Raw genomic sequence first — 21,516 nt, 5'->3', positions numbered from 1 at the left:
CTATGTTTTAAGCTCATAAATACACTTTTGCTCACTTAAATATATAAATACCTTAAAGAAAAGGGTGGAATTTTTGACATTTCTCAATTAAATTTTTTTCATTTGCCACCGAAGGAAAACCATTGAACATGAGTTGAATCACAAGTGTCACCTGTGAGACGAAACACAAGTGTCATCGATGTGCGAAGCATAAGTGTCACATATGTGACGAGCGGTGATTGAAGGATTTTTTCGATCCTTGAGGGCCGAAAGCCCGAGCCACGGCCCAAGCGATCCGCGAGACGACCGAGAAAAATCATCGTAAAGTTGAAATTGATACATATTCTGAAAGAGAAACTCTTCTAGTAATGAATCTCCAAATTTCAGAAAATGAGGTCTGATTGTTAGTGATGTTAGGGTGGTTCTGATGTAAATCGTAATAAAAGTTATGAAAAAAACTTGTAATACCATACTTTACAAATTTTATTGAACGAACATCATAAAATAAAATTAAATATAAACAAAAAACAAAACAACACCTCTCCTTCAAAACTTTCCTTTCTGACAGCGGAAAGGTAAACCTCACAGTAATAAATAGCAAGTAAAAAGGACTTGACGGCCGACGGAAACATCACTTCTTCTTCCTTTTAATGCCTTCATGTACAGTTTTCACATGATTAATCAGATTGGACTGTACATACGAGACATAATCACATCTTTCACAGGAAAACTTCTTCTCTTTCAAGTGAGCATTATTGATATGGGCCTTAAGATTCTCCTTACGATAAGTCTTAAAATCGCAGTGAGAACATTTGAAAGAAATGGCTTTCAGATGGATCTGATTCTCGTGCTTTTTTATATAACTCTTGTTTAAAGTTTCGTAAGGGCAAAACGAACACTTAAAAGTCCTTTCTCTCAGGTGCCAATTCAGGTGCTGTTTGAGGTTGGATTTCATCTTAGTCGTGAAGTTACACAGATTGCACCGGAAGCTTGTAATGTTAAGATGCATCGAATCGAAATGTTTATTCATGCTCTCCGCAATGGGAGTGGTATAATCACACTGGGAACATGCGTATTTCAAAACGGTAAATTTTTTATTATTGATTGTCACTTCTAAGGTGCTCTTGAAGATGTTTCCGCCTCTGATCTTGATTTTATCCAATTCGTTCACGTCTTGGGCGACATCGATGTGTCTGAACATGTGTATTTTTAGAGAGTCCAATCTGCTGAAACCTTTCCTACATACTTCGCAAACGCACAGAGGAATTTTATCGTGTATTCTCTTGTGCATGCTCATGTGTCCCACGTTGTTCGATGCGTATTTGCAGTGGGGGCATTTATACCTCCGTGTCGAACGATTTTTCTTGATTTTCGAACTGGTTTTACCTACCGAAGTGGAGTTGCTAAAATACAAACATTAAAACGTTGTGAACAAAACAATTCAAGAAAATTTCGGAATGATTATTACCAAAATATAATTAATTGATGATTCTCACCTTATATTACTCCGTTTACACAGATAATCATTTTGACACTTCTCCTCGTGTTGCTTGAAGTAAACTTCATCAGTTATACCAAAATTGCATATTTTGCAATAAAATATCCCGATCGGATTCATTTTAACGTTACAAGGCTTCAATCTGCAACTTTCCATGTGTCTCTCCATGGCTATTTTATTCATATAACCCACATTACAGAAGTTGCAGTATCTACGCAGCCCGTTGTCGAACATATACTGGTTAGAAGGTTTATAATGTATCACTTCGATGCAACTAGGTTCCACTTCCGAATTGACAATATCTAAAAAAAAGTTATGAGAGAACCATTTATTTTCACTTTTACCCAGGAATTTTTTCTAGATTTGTGCATTACAAGGTTTCATCACTAAACAACTACTAAAGTGGTATTCTAAATCATCATAATTTTGAAAAAACCATCAACTATATATAACATAACCTACCTTTTATTTCCAGGTCCCTAACTTTCGAATCAGACTCATCCTGAAATTCTTCAACTTTCTGTATGAATTCTGATACATTGTAAACTGAACCGAATCTACCACCAGAGTCGAGTGTCTGCGATTCTTGTTTTTCCTCTTTCATTCTATCCGGTGATTTTTCTATTCGTATCAATATCGGAATAGTCTCATTGTGATGACCTTCCTCAGAAATCACACGCGGTGGTAACTCCTCTAATGATTTTTCTTTCAATTTCGACCTTCGAACAATACTTCGACCACTTTTTTTGAGAGTTGCACGATTTGAAAATTTCTCCAATGACTTTTCTTTTTGTATCGATCTTGGAGGGGCATCACTTTGACGATTTACATCGAAAATTGGCAAAGACGGTTCTTTGACAGGTGTCCTTACTCTTTGGGCAAATATAGAAATGGCACTATTCTGACTACGTTCCCCAATTTCTTGAGATGTCTCATCTTTTTTCAATGATTTCTGAAGGGCATCATTGTGAGGATCGAAAATTGGCGAAGAAAATTTATTATCACATGTCTTTTCACTTTGTACAAATCTTGAAATGTCTTCAACAATTTCACGAGATGGAAATTTCTCTGGTGACTTCTCCCTTTTTACCCTTGGAAGGGCATCATTTTGAACATCTATTTCAATAATTGGTTGAGATAACAAATCGTCGTCTATTGAAATGTCGCGCATCTCTTTTATTATTCTCAACATTTCTATACTGGTCGTCATAAATATCCTTTTTCTTTTATTTTGATATTTAGCAGGTTGTTTCTTATTTCCGAACGAATTATTCAATAAATTTCCTGTCGAAAATATAGTGGTCAGAAAATCTGTTTTAGAGACATTTGTCAACTCTTTTTTCATTTTGAGGAAATCCCTTCCATTATCTAGAAAACCTTTGTTATTCCTTTTATTTTCAAGGGAATATTTCATAATTTTTAGAATTTCCTCTGCAATCTGACCTTTTCTATCGCTTAATTCTGAGCTATTCACATTCAAATCACTTGTTTTTTCTTTGTTACATTCCAAGGAACTTTGTATTTCATGATCAAAACTCTCTTTTTTTACATCATTAGTATGTAATAAATATTTTTTTTCATCCATTTCGATTTTTTCCTGCTTTTCTTCACAACTATCTTGGGGAAATAATTGAACTATTTTCTGAGCATGATCTTTAGATTTGCCAGATTCCACAGAACATTCCTCTGCCTCCCGTTCCTTTGGAGGTTGTTCAACAAACTCCAGAACTACCTTTACATCCTTGTTATTTTCAATATCACGCACTAACATATTATCATTCATTAGAAGTTCTGCACTTACATCATCTTGTATGGGAGATGTTGTTCCCAGTACATCATTTTTGATCCATTCATCACTCTGCTCACCAGAATAATCTAGTGTAATCTCTGCAACATCCAACATGTATTCTCCATTGATGGAATGTTCAAAAGAATCTTCAGGTGGCATCAATTTAACTATTGCATTTTGATGCCCATCATCGCAACTCCTTTTAGGAATATTCGAAACCATCTGTGTTCCATCTGTTACATTATTCCCCTCCTCAACAATTTCTAGAGAACATTCTGTGGTATCTGAATTTTTTTTATCATTATCCTTCAATGAAGTTTGAACTTGAATAAGAGGTTCAACTTGTTTGTTACTGACATGGCTTCTTTGTTCTAGAGAGTGTTTTGTTGAATTCAAAATATCTGTAGAATTTTGATTTTCTGTATTACATGCACTTAAAGGAACCGTGGGTAGTTTTATAAAATCTGTCTGTAAATCACTGTTGCTGGATTCCAGGGAAGAATGTATTGTACATGAAAGATCTGTTGATTGATGGTCTACCTCATCGCAATTTTTGGTTAAATTCAGTATTTTTAGTATTGTTTCATTGCTGTGACCTTCGTCAACTTCTTTGACCTTCCCATTCTGTATTCCTTCTTCCTTTTGTTTTTTGTCAGTTTCAATATCTACCTTAGTGCTCCTAGGTGATGGTTCAACAGATTTTTCAAGTGGGATCAATTTGACTATTGCATGTGGATTCTCATCATCACAACTCCTATTAGGAATATCCGATATCATCTGTGTTCCATCTGTTACATTATCCCCATCCTCAACAATTTTTAGAGAACATTCCGCGATATTTGAATCTTTTTCATCATTATTCTTCAGTGAAGTTTGAACTTCAATTCGAGGTTCACCCTCTATGTAACTGACAGGACTTCTTTGTTCTAGAGAGTTTATTGTTGAATTTAAGATTTTCATAGAATTTTGATTTTCTCCACTACATGCGCTTAAAGGAACCGTGGGTAGTTTTATAGTATCTGTTTGCAAATCACTGTTGCTTGATTCGAGGGAAGAATGTATTATACATGAAAGATCAGTCGATTGATGGTCTACCTGATCGCAATTTTTGATTGAATTCTGCATTTTTGGTATTGTTTCATTGCTGTGACCTTCATCAACTTCTTTAACCTTCCCATTCTGTAGTCCTTCTTCCTTTCGTTTTCTTTCAGTTTCAATATCTAGCTTAATGGTGCTAGGTGATGGGAAATAGTTCATAAGTTTTCTTTTTTTGTATGGTATTTTCTTATCTTCCAGGTATTGAATATTTTCAGCAACACTTTGATGGACTGAAGGACCAATAGGTCTCTTCAACAGGCGTCCTTTTTTTGGATCAACTACAGATTGAATTTTTTCTACTTGATGAGGGTGTAATTTTGAACCATCATATGGAACCAATTTTAAAGTACAATCATTTGGTAATGGATTAACTGTACACTTCTCGAAGTTGTTTACTGCTCTTATAAGATGATGTTGATCAGAATTCTTAAATGACTTTTTTCCTGAGATAGTACTTAAAGGGATATTTGAATTATTTTGAGGTTTATTATTACTTCGGAGATTCTTCCTCTTTGACACTTTTCCTCCAGCATCTTTAGATTTTTCTCCAACAGTTGAATTTTTTTCTACAAACAAACAATCAAATTCCAAAGACAGATTATAAAATATGTATAGAAGTACCTTTTTCCCCTTTACCAAGGTTTTTAATGTTAGGCATTTCCAAAATATGTCTGTATACAACTCTTCTTGTACGTCTAACTACTCTTTCTTGCCCTTGGACATTTAGATCTGCTGGTAATCCTTAAAAAAATCAAAAATGTTTGAATACAATAAAAAATTAATTAAGGCCCTAATACTTGATTCTGCACCCATATTGAAAATATTATTTCTTTGTACAATATTACATGATTGAGTTACGTACCTGATTTTTTCAAGTTGAGATAGGAAAAATAGTTCTGTTGATTTACTTCCTCAACAGATTCATATTTTTGGTCACATCTAGAATATTCCATCGGATTTAAACGAAACTATCACAGTTTATAAGAGTCTTATTTGATCTTTGTCAATAAATCATTATTTAGGAATTCAGAAACTCAAAATTGACAGGATTGTACTTTGTTTTTAACAAAAACTGAATAATTGAGGTTAGGTTCAGAGCACAGAACACAAGTAAGTTCAATGTGTTCAATAGGTCTATGGTTCAGCGGGTCCATAGACCACAGCATAGAGAAAGGGCTCTGGACCACAGATTACAAGATGTCATAGACCTCCACCTACGCATAGACGTACGATAAAAAATTTGTCGTCAAGTAGGCTTAAAATTACAATAACTACAGGTGTCCTGGAAATGACCAAAAGGCTCGACAGCAGGAATTTCGATTTCTATTGAAAAGAGGAGAAACGAAAGTTCCTCAGGCGAATATGTTTTATTTTGTGTTTATTGGATTTATAGACTTGTTCACTTTATTCCAGTTAATTATAAAGAGAAATAATGATGTTTTTTCCTCATTAAAATATCTCATTTTCTACTGAAGTCACTTCACGAATCGAATAAGAAACTTATGACAGCAATTCAAATTCAAATGGCGCGCATTTGTGAATGTCAAACTGTCGAATCTGATTGGTTCGCTTTCTCCCGCCACCACAGAATCTTTGTTATTGTCGGTACCCCTCTAGACTTTATTGAACTAAGAACGCCGTTGTCTGAATACCGAACCATCAAACTATCGTTCATCGAATCGCCGCGGTTTCTACAGTGCGTGGCGGTGTAAAGGCAGTGTTAATCGATGTGAGCTTCTATCTTGCTGTTTGAAGTAAACTTGAACCGTTTTTCAATTGTTTTATTCTGGAGACAATTTAAAATAGGCGGGTTAATTTGATTAACCGTTATTTCCCTTCGGTGTTTTATGAAAGTAACTGAAAGATAATAAAATGGAAAAACGTATAGAGTTAGAGAAAAGGGGTAAAAATCCAGCTAACGTAAGTTTTAGAAATTTTTATTTTCGTTGGATCCTCCATGCACGTAGGTTTCGATTACTTTCTACTTGTACTATTCGTTTTCTTGAATATTTTATTACAGTTCATTGTGTTTGATAGAAATACATAACATTGAATTCATTCTGGATCGGAAAATACAACGCAATAGTGTACCGGTGTTACATCTTTTGTTTTTATCAAATATGAACAGGAAGTGTTGACAATGAAGCCTATGTGCATACGCCGTTATAATTTATAATTCAAATTGAAATCTTCAACAAATGGTTGTTTCCAGATAAAAGAACTCAATTTGGACAATTGCAGAAGTACAAGTATTGTAGGATTAACAGATGAATTTTGTAATTTGGAGAGCTTATCTTTAATAAATGTAGGTCTAACATCACTGAAAGGATTTCCAAAACTACCAAATCTCAAGAAGTTGGAATTGAGTGACAACAGGTAACAACAGCCATCAAAGAGCCATATTTAATTTCACTACCACATGTGTGATTATTGACAAAACATTTTTCAGAGTTGTTATGCTAATTTGAATGATTTTTCAGGATTAACAGTGGTCTAAATTTGTTAGAAACAAGTCCCAAGTTGACTCACCTCAATTTAAGTGGAAATAAAATAAAAGATTTGGAAACCTTAGAGCCCCTGAAGAATTTTAAAAATTTGAAAAGTTTAGACTTGTTCAATAATGAGGTGACAACAGTGGAGTATTATAGAGATGCTGTATTTAAAACCATTCCTAGCCTCAAATATTTGGATGGGTAAGTAAATTTTAGCCTAGTTTGGGAGATTTGAAGAAAGGAAGGTTTTTCATTTTTAACTAGCGCCAGATCCTGTGGAGCTTATAGGTGCTAGTTATACACTATATTTAGAATAAAATTGTAGTAATCTAGTGTAAATCCTCTGGTTTTGAATCTACCAAACTTCTGAACCACTCCGAAGGTGATTTACTTTCAATCTTGCTTAAATTTGTTAGGTATGATGAAAATGATAGGGAGGCTGAAGATAGTGATGAGGAAGTCAATGGGAACGAAGGATTTGAACAATCAGATGAAGATGGTTTATCTTCAGATGAGGAAGAAGAATTGAATGAAAGTGTGGGTTTGGGGGCAGTTTATTCATCAAATATTGATGAATTGAGTGACGAAGAAGACTATGAAGCTTTAGAGGAAGAGGAAGATTCAGAAATAGCTGAAGAGGAAGAAGAAGAAGGAAACAGCAGTGATGAAGCTGAAACGCCTGAAGGTAAGTCATCTAATTCCTCAAAATTCTTGTTCAGTTCATTATTTTGTGCCTATAATTTCAGTGTCGAGAGGTAAAAAAAGGAAGCATGAAGAAAATCAAGAATAAGTGCTATGTTAGTGATATGGAAGGACTATACTATTGACCAAAAAATGATTTGTGTCTCGATTTTTGGAGAGAAGAGACAACATCAGGCTCTGGCTGTGGTATCTTGAGCTACACAATTCTACTGGTTCTTGGAAAAAAGTCTATAATCAACATTCAGTTTTCATAATAATTTTAGGTCGATAAAGAAAAATAGCAGAGCAGATTCTAATAATTATAAATGGTTGTCAATAAAATTTTAATACTGTTATTCTAGCTCCAAGCTAATCATGTATATTCCAATCCAATCTTACTCTTTTTCCAATGAATTATTAAGTTATAATGGGTTAATATACTTCTGTTCGATCAATCAAAAATCGAATTTATTTTGCTGATTCCCAAGTTATTTCACATTCTTCAACCTGTGTCAGAACAACTCGTCAAGTTACTTAATTGTTCGGAGAAGAATTTCTGAAGTGTCCTTCAAGAGAATGAACCAAATTCTAAAGTTATGATCCAAAATTCAATCTGTGTTCACGTCGAATTTTTATTTACCTATGTATGTATATTTTAGACTGTCTGATATTGTCGGAAGAATAATTTTAAACGATTTAGAATGGAGAGTGTTCTAAGTGTATTTGATTTGTGAAGAAATTCATAAAATAGAAAGTTCTGACATGGTTTGGTGTAAATTCATTTGGGTATAACAGCTAGGTCTGGTGAACGAACCACAAAAAAGCATTTTAAGCAGTACAAAATTTTTATCGGATTTTACAAAGCCCAAAATTATTTTGGTTGTTTGCCATCGAACGTTTTATATAAATATTAACTTATTAATATATATATATTCAAATTTTAATTAGGGAATTACTGTAAAGTTACGTTGATGTTTATGATATGTAGTTGTTATAACTGAGAGAATCATGCTAAGTTTACTAATGATCATTGTCCGTTGAGGAGATTTCTTTTGTTTTAAACTTTTTTTTCATTTTTATTGGTAATCATTTTTTTTCGGAATTGCAGTCTCATCATCTGACCTCTTTTCTCCAGTAAAATCAATATTTAATTTGTTTTTTATGCACTTAGGTTAATAGTTGAGAAAATATTGAAATTTGAATTTGATGTATTTTTTATTTTCTATTTATATAAAAAATTTAAACAGAAAACCTTTTTTTTCACCTTCCTTCTTTGTCGATTCAGGACTCGTAATCAGGGCATGAAATTTGATTGAAATGCTCCTCTTCTGTAGAGGTTTCTTTGATATATCATGCATAATTTCTAAACGTTTCATAAAACAAATCTCAGATATTGGGCGAAATTGGCAACTGCCCCAAACACGAAGTTTTCAGTTGAGTCTTTATGATAAAAACAAAGATTATACACCTTCTCATCATGACTCTAAATTTATCCAAGGAAAACGAATGCTTTGGAAGAATCACTTACAGTTGAGTTATACAGCTTCCTTCCACATTCATATCAATGGTAATGGATAAATTGCGAAGAGTTGGGTAGATGCCTGGATTGAATTTCTTCGTCAAAACAACAGACCACCTTATTAACGATTTCATTCTATCCTCCAAAGATTTTTTCATGGACTGTATCTCTTATACAGAGCACTAATAATCACTGATAACAGAGTAATAAATAATTCGAAAAGGATTTCAAATGATCAGCCGGTTAGGATCATAGAGTTATACCACACACTTCAATATTTACTTTATTTAGTCTATGGATAGGAAGTTCCGATATTCTATGCGTAATGGGTAATTCTATGTACCCAAAAATATTCTATGCATCTTTTGAAAATCTCGGGGTTTTGTTACCCTTTGAAATATATTCTTTGGCTAAAACCAACCGGCTGCCTATGAAAAATTTTGTATGAATTCTTAATGATAGGTGAATATGAACATCTTGGAACACTAAAAATTTAATTACGAGGTGAGTTTCATATAGTTTTTCATAATTTTTTAGTGAACTTGTCGTAATTTGTTGAAATCGCGATATATATTAGGTCAGTTCATTTCCCAGGAACCTTTCAAACCTTCGAAATTCGCGTTTTCATGTCGCTTCCATCTTGTTTTTCCGGACGTCCGAAAATTTGGAATATTATTTAATTGAAAATGTGAAGCCGTTTTTAGAAAATGATAAGTGGGGTATTTTTCTGCTTAGGTGATGCAAAGTAGTCAGGAAAAAATGGGCGACCAAAACATGCCCGAAAAATCCATCAAGACGTCTTTGAAGAGGAATAAAGGAAAAATTCGAAAGGGTAATTTATGGCTGAATTATTTTTCTATCGATATGGTAGAATACTTGATGGTGATAAGATAGTATTTCTGTTGTAACTCCTTTGTTGTTATGCATATTGTTAATTGTTATTCATATTTTGTTAATGAGAGGAATGAATTGTAAATTAATTTTATAATTGGGGAATAAGGGTTTCTGATGGAGGGGAGGTTCAGGTTCACTCCTCCATGGAAATTCAATTTTGAAAAGTAAATTTGCAAGCATAATTTCTCATTACAGCCGGAAGTCAGACTGAAGAGGACAGGGACGAGGATTTCAAAATTAAAAAAAAAGTTGTGGAGAAATCCGAAGGTAGACCATAGAATAATATATGACTGAATCACGTGACCCAGCATAATCTTGATTCATTCAAAATTAATTTATTAATTCATTTTATAGTTCGCAGAAATCCAAGAAGGCAAGTCGATGTGAAGAATTATGAGGAACTTGAGGAACCGCCGGATGACAGATACGTTTGTAAGTATTTGAAAAGAAGCCAGAGAGGCGGACTGAGCCCATCAGAGGCCAGAGACGTGTAAACTGATTGTGGCTTAATTAGTTGAGATTTAACATTATCCCCATGTTTCAACGTCATAGAAGAAATTCATTCAGTAGATTTTGTTTTGGTTGACGATGAGTCAAGGTTTTTTTTAACGCTGTGATGAGCTTCAGAAAGTTCCATAGGCCTGTTAAGGGATGTTATGTGATATAGTAGGTCCTCGAGACATTCGGGGAAACGTCAAATATTTAAGAAATACTATCACATCCAATGATAAAAGAGTCAACAAACATCTAGCACCAACTTAAAGTCCATTCCATCGAGGAAGGGTAGATGCTGACCATGGTTTCGGTCTTATTTGACATCCTCAGAGCAACACAACTCCCACATCGATGAAAATGGATGGACTCTGCGATATATGAACATATTCCAGCGGCACCTGGTAGAAGTTGTATTGCTCTGATGAGGTTAAATAAGATCGAAACCATGGTGGGCATCTCCTAGTGTGACTAGTAGAACGCCACAGATATGTAAACTGTCCTATTTTATAGACTGCGACTTTTGCGAAGAAGTTTTCGTGGACGATTGTGCTAAGTGTGGCCAATTGTTTTATTTGAAAGATGTTGAGGTACCGATGGGTAAGGAAAATAGGGCCAAGTGCACTGTGCCGAAGAACACTTTGGCCATCTTACCTTCCCCAATCCACGGCTTGGGCGTTTTTGCAAAAGTGGCCTTGAAGAAGGGAATCAAAATGGGGCCTTACGAGGGAAAAATAACAAAGGTGGAGAGCACAGCTGGCTACAGTTGGAAACTTAGAGATGGTAGGCTGGTAGATGCTGCTGACGATAAATTTTCCAATTGGATGAGGTATTCGATTTGATATAACGTCTATAATATTAATGAAAAAATGATAAAGCCTCAACAGGAAGGCAATGAATTCAAAAATAAGAATTAATTCCGCCGATATGAATATCAACAAGTGTTATGATCTGAATTGAACTTGCCAACTTGCCATCGTCGGGACAACTAAATGGAGAACGTTCCACCGAAGAAGATCAGATGCTGATCATGGTTTCGGTGTCATTTGACCTCGTCAGAGCAACACAGCTGCTTCATGGTCAGCATCTGCTCTTTTTCGGTGGAATGTTCTCCATTTAGCTGTCCCGATGATGGCAAATTGGCTAGTTCAGTTCAGATCGTAACACTTGGTGATGTTAATATCGGAGGGTGGTATGCATCTTAATAAATTTTTCAGAGACAAAGTTGTTTGTTATTTTTCCTATTAATCTTTATTTTCGAACATTCAGGTACATCAACTGTGCCAGGCATGTTGGAGAGCAGAATGTGGTGGCTTTTCAGTACAAGGGCAACCTGTACTACAGAACCTGCAGCGATATAAAGGTGGGCGAAGAGCTGCTGGTGTATTACGGGCATAGTTTCGCCAAAAACTTGGGGATAGACGTGCGTAATTATTTCAAACCGAAAGAAGAGGAGATCAACGAAAATCCGAAATGTTGTCCTCATTGCAACTACGGGTATAAGGATTCCGACAGGTTGATGTACCATATCGGTTTGTGCAAGTGGAACCCGAAGAATATACAGAGGGTCCCGGATAAGGTTTTCTTCTGTAGATTTTGCCCCGCGGGGATAACCAACGAGGAGTTGTATAAGAAACACGAAATTTTTTGCCAGAAGAAGAAACATAAAGTGTAAGAATCTTCTATGTTCACTTCACTTCATAGAGTATAGATGTCTCTGGGTACATATTATACACCATATTAGTGAGGTTAGAATCACTCAATTGGCGGGAGATCCATATTCAAATTTTTTTACATAGGAATCAAGTTTAAGATGGAATATCGCTAGCTAGAAGTAAATGTTAATATAAAGACATGCAAAATTGGGTGCCGCCATTATTAGAGGTTGTTTCCAAGTACATTTTACATCACAAAATACTTTTATATGTCCTAAAATCAAAATTGAACACATCATTATACGGAATATATCCGTATGTCGTAGATCATTTCTACTATACGTCAATCATGAACCGTAACAAGGAAAATGACATGCTACGCTTGCGCGTTAGAATGATGTCAGCTTCAGAGGTTAGAAACGAAATGAAGCTACGACAAACTTCCATGGATCTTGCCGACCAATTTTATATTGCTCCATTATTAAAAAAATATACCATTTTATTACGAAATTTTGTTTTCAACTTGTTAAGAAAGGATCATAGAACACATTCCAACAGAAATAAATCTTAAGAAATTCGCTAAAATATCCAAAAACAGGCGAGAAGTACGCGGCATTTTTAGTCCCATAAGAAATGCATAGGGAATTCAGGGACCAGATCCACGGATGGATCGCGATTCAAAATTCCCGCCTAACCTCACTAATATGGTCTTGATTCGATTTGATTCGATTGAAATTTGGTATGGTATGAGTTCAATATGGTATGGTGGCAATAAGATGGCTGACGGATTCTTGTCATTATGGTCTGAATCAATTCAAAATTGGTATTTGAGTGTATGTTTTCTCGGTTTGAGATAAAGATTCTAGTCAAACTTTGAGAATTCATCATGGCAGCTGCAAAATGATGGACTTTAATTCTGTGATCATATTCCGATGGAATTCGAAATTGGTAAATTTTCGGGGTTCGGAGGTTATTAATTGTTAATAATTATCGAAATTCTCAAATTCAATATGGCAGCTATAAGATGACTGACGGAGATTTGTCATTATATGGTCTGAATATATTCAAAATTGGTGAATGTTTTCGCATTTTGAGATAATGATTCTTGTCAAAATTTGAGAATTCAATATGGCGGCTGCAAAATGATGGACTATAGTTCTGTGATCATAGTCCGATGAGATTCAAAATTGGTACATTTTCGGGGTTCGGAGGTTATTAATTGTTAATTATCGAAATTCTCAAATTCAATACGGTGGCTTTAAGATGGCTTGTCATTATGATCTTGTCCTGTCATTATGATCCAAATCAATTCAAAATTGGTATCTGAGTGTAGGCTTTCGCGTTTTGAGATGATGATTCGTGACAAAATTTGAGAATTCAATATGGCGGCTGCAAAATGATGGACTACAGTTCTCTGATCATGGTCCAATGGGATTTAAAATTGATACTTTCGTGGGGTTCAAAGATTATTAATTGTTAATTATCGAAATGCTCAAATTCAATATGGTGGCTTTAAAATGGCTTGTCATTATGATCTTGTCTCGTCATTATGATCCAAATCAATTCAAAATTGGTATCTGATTGTAGGCTTCCGCGTTTTGAGATGATGATTCGTGACAAAATTTGAGAATTCAATATGGCGGCTGCAAAATGATGGACTACAGTTCTCTGATCATGGTCCAATGGGATTTAAAATTGATACTTTCGTGGGGTTCAAAGATTATTAATTGTTAATTATCGAAATGCTCAAATTCAATATGGTGGCTTTAAAATGGCTTGTCATTATGATCTTGTCTCGTCATTATGATCCAAATCAATTCAAAATTGGTATCTGATTGTAGGCTTCCGCGTTTTGAGATGATGATTCGTGACAAAATTTGAGAATTCAATATGGCGGCTGCAAAATGATGGACTACAGTTCTCTGATCATGGTCCAATGGGATTTGAAATTGATACTTTCGTGGGGTTCAAAGATTATTAATTGTTAATTATCGAAATGCTCAAATTCAATATGGTGGCTTTAAAATGGCTTGTCATTATGATCTTGTCTCGTCATTATGATCCAAATCAATTCAAAATTGGTATCTGATTGTAGGCTTCCGCGTTTTGAGATGATAATTCGTGACAAAATTTGAGAATTCAATATGGCGGCTGCAAAATGATGGACTATAGTTCTCTGGACTCTGATCATGGTCCAATGAGATTTAAAATTGATATCTACTTTTGTGGGGTTCAAAGATTATTAGTTGTTAATTATCGAAATTTTCAAATTCAATATGGTGGCTATAAGATGGCTGAAGGAGTTTCGTCATTTTGTCTGATTCAATTCAAAATTGGTATCTGAGTGCATGTTTTCGCGTTTTGAGATAATGATTCTTGACAAAATTTGAGAATTCAATATGGCGGTTGCAAAATGATGGACTAGTTCTGTGATCATTAGTCCGATGGGCGATGAGATTCAAAATCTCGGTCCGTTTTTGGAGTTGGTAGATTACCTAATGTCATTGAGTATTAAACTGGATTTAATACTCAATGTTATTGTTGATTATCGAAATTCTCAAATTCAATATGGTGGCTATAGGATGGCTGACGGAGTTCTGAAAATTGGAATATTGCAACCATATAATACGAAGAATCCTGAAAGATTGAGGATTTGAACACAAAAAATTAAATTTTCTTCTCAATTTCAGAGTTCCCGAAAAAACCAAACGAAAGGGAAAAAAAGACAGGTGCGAGTTTTTGAAGAAGTATAATTGTGACAAGTGCAATTATACAACATTTCGTAGAAGTGATTTGGAGAGCCATAAAAGAATACACGATGATTTCTTCCCATTCTCTTGTAAAATTTGTATTAAAGGTTTCAATGCCCTCAAAGAATTAAGAGTTCACATGTTGAAACATCTGGATATGGCCAGCAAAATAACAGTTTTGAAAACTGAAAAAATTCATGATGAAACAGCCGTGAAAAAATTGGTTCATATAAATTTCCCTGGATTCGAAGTGAAAATTACAAAATATGAATGTGTTGAGTGTGATTTCGTGACAGCTAATATTACACATATTAGACACCACTTCAATATGCATTTGAAAGAAAGAGTTTTTTATTGTTTTTCATGTGAATTCGTGTCTAAAGAATGGAAATATGTTGGACAACACGTTGAAAATAACCATAACTTGAAGTGTAGAAATTGTGAAAATAGAGAATATTGCGAAATTCATATTATACAAAAATATAAGAACAAAGATGGCCATACTTGTGGAATTTGCGGATATTCATTTACTGGGAGATCTAATCTAAAAAAGCACATTATTTCTGTACATTTGAAACAAAGGAATTATAAGTGCCATGTATGTGACTATTCTGCAAGTCAAAAGAATACGCTTACACAACATATTTCTGCAGTACATCTGAAGGAAAAGATGCACAAGTGCCTTGAATGTGACTATTCTGCAAGTCAGAAAATAACTCTTACACAACATATATCTGCAGTGCATCTGAAGGAAAAGAAGCACAAGTGCCATGTATGTGACTATTCTGCAAGTCAAAAAATAACTCTTACACAGCATATATCTGCAGTACATTTGAAAGAAAAGAACCATAAGTGTCATTTGTGTAACTTTTCTACAAACCGAAAGTCCGATCTTAAGAACCACATTAATGGCAAACATACAAAATCTGAAAAATACGAATGCACTCTATGTGATTTTTCCTCGTTTTATAAAAAAAACTTGATTCAACATAAGAAAAAAATTCATGTCTGAGTTCAATAAAAAACACATGTTATACCTATTGTCTCTATCTGAATCAAGGTTATTAATGAAATTGTTGCTTCATTTCCCACATTCATGAAATGTTATAATTTTCACGTTATAATCTTTATCCAATAAAGTTTGATCAATTTTTTATGCACCTCTCTTCAAACTTCAAATGCAATTAGAATTTCGGAAAAACAAACTACTGACTAGGGATAGCGTGGGTGTGTAAAATGGAAACTTTCCTCAGGTTGTTGTTGATAAAACTGGAGATCACAGTTGGATCTGGGGAATAAGAGGAGATATCGCAGATTGAAAATTGCAATTTTTGAAAAATGCCATTTCCGAGATGAAAATCTAAACGAGGGGAGACAAGCTTTCGAAATTGCTCGCAATAGATTAAGCATGTTCGAAAACCTATATTTTCATACAAAAATTTCGAATATCTGGCCCTGTTTAGGACAAAATAATTTTTTTTGTTTTTCCACTTTTCATTTTCGAGTTGACTTCGAAGAGCTCCCTGGAGTGCGATTCTCTATTACATCATCAACTGTTTGGTTTTCTAGAATCTTCAAAACAAATTCTATACACTCCATAACCAAGGACAATAATAAAACATACTGATTTTCAGACAGAGTAGCAAATAGGTCATTTTAGGGGGGTCTAACCCCTTGCTCATTTTTGACCTAAAAAATCGAGATTTTCGAAATCGAGTTTTTGTGCTAGGGTGGAAGCCTAGGCAACGCTGATTATATAACCGGAAATCCCAATTCGATCAGACAAATATAACAGGAGATATCGCAGATTGAAATTTGCAAATTTTTGAAAAATGCCATTTCCGAGATAGGCTTTCGAAAATGCTCGCAATGGATTCAGCGTTTTCGAAAACCTATATTTTCATACCAAAATTTCAAATATATGACCCTGTTCAAGAGAAAATTTTTTTTTTTGTTTTTCCACTTTTCATTTTCGAGTTGACTTCGAAGAGCTCTCTGGAGTGCAATTATCTATTGAATCGTCAACTGTTTGGTTTTCCTGAATCTTCGGAACAAATTCTATGCACTCCATATCCTAGGATAGTAAAGGAACATCCTGATTTTCAGACAGAGTAGCAAATATGTCAGTTTTGGGGGGTCTAACCCCTTGCTCATTTTTGACCCAAAAAATCGAGATTTTCGAAATCGAGTTTTTGTGCTAGGGTGGTGGCCTAGGCAACGCTGGTTATATAGCCGGAAATCCCAATTGGATCAGACGAATATAACAGGAGATATCGCAGATTGAAAATTGCAATTTTTGAAAAATGTCATTTCCAAAATGAAAATCTTAACGAAGGGAGATAGGCTTTCGAAATTGCTTGCAATGGATTCAGCGTGTTCGAAAACCTATATTTTCATACCAAAATTTCAAATATCTGGCCCTATTTAGGAGAAAATGATTTTTTTTGTTTTTCCACGTTTCATTTTCGAGTTGACTTCGAAGAGCTCTCTGGAGTGCAATTCTCTATTAAAGCATCAACTGTTTGATTTTCTAGAATCTTTGGGATGATTACGTTCATATTTTGACCAAGAAGGATTACTGCACACGTCCACTTTGAGTAACTCTCCATACCCTCAATGATATGCCCTAAGTATGGTTAACAAAATCATCCCAAATTCAGTTCTTGCTTGGTTGAGGAAGTAAGCGAAGATTAACGCAAGCCCACTGTTTCCCATCGTACACCTCAATATAAATTCGAATTTCCTTCAAACACCAAGGGGTGCGTTATAAATTCAGCAATTCACATTCATTACACACAGCCTTCAGTTAAACTGATAACTCCCGTGGTTCGCTATATTAATACCCCAAAAATCATCTTTCATTTCAGCCATTTTCCTTTAAGGTTCTTTATTAGGTTCTCAACATGCTCGACATAAAATGAGAAATAATATTTTCAAAAATTGTTCCTACTCCCACTTTTTTCATGAATTATCCTGTGAAATCATCGTTGATCTAAATGTGAGGCGTATTCTAAAAGAGCAACTCTTTTTTCTGTGTTTTTGTTCAGTGTTTCTTACTTCCAGCTTATGAAGTATGGAGAGTAGAGAGAAGGAGAACGATCGCTGCTTTGAGACCACAGATTTTTTGTCCCCTAAAATATGTACCAATATGGTAGTTCATGCTTTTGCCAACAGGCGCGCTGGCCATCACTAGAGTGCGAAATTTTGATTCAAATAAATTGTAGTTAGCTGAGTGAACTGTTTCCCTGGTGACGGATGATAGGAATATTATTATTTTCGATTTTTGATAAGAGAACAACATATGACCATGGTGAAATGTTGAAACGTGCTCTAGTATAAGAGTGTTTTGGCATCGGAAAGAAAAGGAGAAGAGATAAAATTTCCGAGAGCATTTTTGAGAGAAAATTGAAAAAAACCTTATCTCAAGAATCGACTCCGAATCAATTTGTGTGTCAAGAGCACTTTTGCGATGAAGATATCAAAAAGATGATGGATTCATTATAAACGAAATCGAAATTGTCATCCCTCGTGAGAAGTTGACTCCTCTGAATAAGAATATCTAACCAATAAAACTACATGGTTCAGAAGAGAATATTCTTGAAGAATTTTGTTGGCATAACCTAATATATGGTTTATATCGTTCTCAGCCGAGTATTGGCAACAGAATCTACTCCAATACCTAAGTGATAAATCTGAGACTGTTACCTTTTGTTGTCTTGATGTGTACTACGCCTCACTTCGGATTTATATAATTTTGACGATTACGGTAAACCAACTAACATAGCTGCTTTCAATAAACAATGATAAACAAAAGTAGGTACAATTTTTTTGATCAGTGATTTCCTTTGAATTTCATTGATTTCGACTTTCATTTTATTGCATATAATTCAGCAGAGAACTCATATTAAATATAGATTTGAAGAAAGGTATTTGAAAAATCATCAGAAAAACCACGATGACACATAACCTAAAATAAAATGAAGTCTGTTCATTTCGAAATTTCGAATTGACGCTTGAATCCCCAACCTTTATCGACACCCGCTGTAATCGCAGCGACACCTATCCTACGATTCCTGTTTTCGGGGACACATTTTTAGTACGTCGATCGTTCTCCTTCTATCTACTCTCCATATTATGAAGGATAACCAAAAGGTGCCTTATAATATAGGTAATATGGAACGATTACTTCGATGTTTTGACAGTTCTCTCTCATTCTCTCTAACAAAAATGTTCTAGTACAGCAATCAGAGTCGACTACTTCAGGATATTTGTGAACATCGCTGCATGTACTTGCATTATTCGAAAAACAATGGACCTCTCTATCAAATACGTCGCGAGAGATATTTTCATCAGGCAGATTGACATAAAAACATGAATGAAGTGAATTTGTAATTACGGATATGATCATACCGTTGAGATTTGTTCGCCAACGATGTACTACATATGTTTATTCTGAGATCTGCATCAGCATCGAACAAATTGGCGACTTGCCAAATATTGGTAAACCGTCAAATAAATTGTGTTTACCCAATGTGATTTCTACTGTTCGATTACATAGCTGTATTGATACTAATCATTGCATTGATTCATTTTGTCGGATTCACAGAATTTCTTTCGCTACTGTAAGCCATATGACTAAAATCAGGAGATGTCGGAGTGAAATATACAGGATGAATATGTAAAAGCACTGTAGTGTCATAAGACTCATAAGATGGAGTATGAATGTTGCAAATGAAGGATTTGATATTTTTCCACACTTCCACACTTAAAAGGGCTATACTCAGTTAGTTGAAACGTATTGTACGTTGTATTCAAGTACTTGAACGATTTGCAATTACTACTGGTGACCTTGAAAATATGAATTCTTTGTATATTTCAAGAAAATAAGATGCGCCCTTTGAACCTTAAAGAAAACAAATTTTTTACGATGATGTATTGATATCTAGTTAGCCTAGACCAGTTCCATGCATAAAAAAAATATTGCGTTACCATAGCAACGAACGATAACTCATTAGAAGTGTCAGTGTGAAGTTTGAGGTCAAAAAAGTAAACCAGAGTTACGCAATAAATTAAAGGAAAGAAGATGTCTACCGAAATGTTGGGAATCCATCATCAGTACCTGTATTTGAAAGGGTTAAGAGGTAAGCAGATTTACGAAGATATGCTTAATACCCTTGGTGATCAATGTCCTTCGTATGCGACCGTGAAAAATTGGACTGCAAGCTTCGAAAGAGGTAAATTTTCCATTGAAGATGATGACTGATCGGAAAGTTTCTTTGTCAGTCCCCGAAAATATCGATGCAGTTCATGACATGATTTTGTCAGACCGTCGAATTGAGCTAAAACGAATATCTGATGCACTGAATATTTCATACCAACGCGTTCATCATATAGTTCACGTCAATTTGGACATGAGAAAAATTGCTGCAAAATGGATCCCCAAATGTTTGAATGTTGACCAAAAGCGTGCAAGGGTAGAAGCATCGTGTTCGATCTGTGATCGATTTGAAAACGATGCAGACTTCTTAAACCGAATTGTTACTATGGATGAGACTTGGGTACACTTCTACGATCCAAAAACAAAGCAACAATCGATGGAATGGCGACACTCTCGTTCTCCAAGACCTAAGACATTTCGTGACCAAAAATCTGCTGGAAAAGTTCTTGCTTCGGTTTTTTGAGATTGCCATGGAGTAATCATGATTGATTTTTTTGAATAAGGGTAGAACAATAACCGGAGATTACTATTTGACATTATGGACCAATCTACGGAAAAAAATTAAAGAGAAAAGATGCGGAAAGCTTTCTAAAGGTGTTTTGTTTTTGCAGTACAACGCCCCTGCACACAAATCTCATGTTGCCATACAAAAAATTCGTGATTTAGGGTTTGAATTACTAGAACACCCCCCTTATTCACTAGATTTGGCTCCATCCGACTATCATCTCTTTCCTCAATTGAAAAAAAGGTTAAAAGGTCGTAAATTTTCTACCAACGAGGAGGTAATAAAAGCTGCGGAGGTCTGGTTTGCAGAGCAAGAAGAAACATTGTTTTTGAAAAGTCTAAAGACGTTGCAGGTTAGCCTTAATAAATGTTGAGTAATAAAATATTTTGACATTGAAATTTTGTTTGGTTCTACAGTAGGCTAAGAATTTTTTTAAAATATCCTCGTATCAAATATGCAAATGGAAAATGCTAACGTGTGATGTTTTTCTAAAACTATCTTCGAGGTACAAACGAAAATTTTGGTGTTACAAATAGTTTTACCTCGATCAAGCAGTGACTCATAATCGAAATATCAAGCATAGTTGTTGGTATAGATGACACGAGTTTTGTCGAATCTTCAGTTGAACTGTTTGAAATTCGGATGAAATCGCATCCATTCACCGTGTAATGTTGAACGTCCACCTGAAGTCCGAACAGATAGACATATTATTCCGCTTGTACGAAGGTGCATTTGATTTGAATTATCTACCGGTATTCGGATATCAGCGATTTGTGAACTGACGCGTATAGTCGAGGCTTTATGTAAATCTTTGAACTTGGTGCGGATGAATTTTTCAGCGACGCAAATAGCTACAATTTCTATAGGACGGTGTCGCTAAATATGTATGAGTATTCGGTTGAAAATTATTCGTATCATATGAATTAATCGACTGATGCCTATTTTT

The 21,516-nt window shown here is 34.9% G+C and overlaps 3 protein-coding genes across 3 annotated transcripts; 2 read left to right on the top strand and 1 right to left on the bottom strand.

The window, feature by feature from the left end:
- Positions 1-444: 444 nt before the first annotated feature.
- Positions 445-5,455, bottom strand: LOC123318971. Its single transcript, XM_044905756.1, has 5 exons — positions 5,227-5,455; positions 4,986-5,105; positions 1,940-4,930; positions 1,476-1,779; positions 445-1,382 (listed from the first exon to the last, which is right to left on the bottom strand). Exons 1-5 carry the CDS (start codon positions 5,315-5,317, stop codon positions 611-613), a joined length of 4,278 nt encoding a protein of 1,425 aa, XP_044761691.1. The 5' UTR covers positions 5,318-5,455; the 3' UTR covers positions 445-610.
- A 542-nt stretch (positions 5,456-5,997) lies between these two features.
- On the top strand, positions 5,998-8,788 carry LOC123319054 (acidic leucine-rich nuclear phosphoprotein 32 family member A). Its single transcript, XM_044905898.1, has 5 exons — positions 5,998-6,284; positions 6,577-6,740; positions 6,845-7,057; positions 7,273-7,541; positions 7,603-8,788. The coding sequence occupies exons 1-5, from the start codon at positions 6,237-6,239 to the stop codon at positions 7,644-7,646; spliced, it is 738 nt and encodes a 245-aa protein (XP_044761833.1). The 5' UTR covers positions 5,998-6,236; the 3' UTR covers positions 7,647-8,788.
- A 1,027-nt stretch (positions 8,789-9,815) lies between these two features.
- Positions 9,816-16,166, top strand: LOC123318406 (histone-lysine N-methyltransferase PRDM9-like). Its single transcript, XM_044905018.1, has 7 exons — positions 9,816-9,888; positions 10,146-10,217; positions 10,305-10,382; positions 10,956-11,271; positions 11,712-12,113; positions 14,788-15,007; positions 16,101-16,166. Exons 1-7 carry the CDS (start codon positions 9,816-9,818, stop codon positions 16,164-16,166), a joined length of 1,227 nt encoding a protein of 408 aa, XP_044760953.1.
- Positions 16,167-21,516: the final 5,350 nt, after the last annotated feature.

Source organism: Coccinella septempunctata, chromosome 8, assembly GCF_907165205.1.
Source record: "Coccinella septempunctata chromosome 8, icCocSept1.1, whole genome shotgun sequence".
NCBI classification, from domain to species: Eukaryota; Metazoa; Arthropoda; class Insecta; order Coleoptera; family Coccinellidae; genus Coccinella; species Coccinella septempunctata.
Note: the sequence above shows the minus strand (reverse complement) of the source record. Positions and strands in the feature narration are given on the sequence as shown.

What these genes read in the sequence shown, in the direction of transcription:
- LOC123318971 (XM_044905756.1), bottom strand. Translation starts at nt 5,317, where the DNA reads ATGGAATATTCTAGATGTGACCAAAAATATGAATCTGTTGAGGAAGTA. An exon ending in CCTTGGTAAAGGGGAAAAAG is followed by an intron (nt 4,931 to 4,985) that starts GTACTTCTATAC and finishes GTTTGTTTGTAG; the next exon opens with AAAAAAATTCAACTGTTGGA. An exon ending in TGTAAACGGAGTAATATAAG is followed by an intron (nt 1,383 to 1,475) that starts GTGAGAATCATC and finishes TTTGTATTTTAG; the next exon opens with CAACTCCACTTCGGTAGGTA.
- LOC123319054 (XM_044905898.1), top strand. Translation starts at nt 6,237, where the DNA reads ATGGAAAAACGTATAGAGTTAGAGAAAAGGGGTAAAAATCCAGCTAAC. An exon ending in GGGGTAAAAATCCAGCTAAC is followed by an intron (nt 6,285 to 6,576) that starts GTAAGTTTTAGA and finishes GGTTGTTTCCAG; the next exon opens with ATAAAAGAACTCAATTTGGA. An exon ending in AGCCTCAAATATTTGGATGG is followed by an intron (nt 7,058 to 7,272) that starts GTAAGTAAATTT and finishes TAAATTTGTTAG; the next exon opens with GTATGATGAAAATGATAGGG.
- LOC123318406 (XM_044905018.1), top strand. Translation starts at nt 9,816, where the DNA reads ATGGGCGACCAAAACATGCCCGAAAAATCCATCAAGACGTCTTTGAAG. An exon ending in AGTTGTGGAGAAATCCGAAG is followed by an intron (nt 10,218 to 10,304) that starts GTAGACCATAGA and finishes TTCATTTTATAG; the next exon opens with TTCGCAGAAATCCAAGAAGG. An exon ending in TGTTGAAACATCTGGATATG is followed by an intron (nt 15,008 to 16,100) that starts GCCAGCAAAATA and finishes AACTTTCCTCAG; the next exon opens with GTTGTTGTTGATAAAACTGG.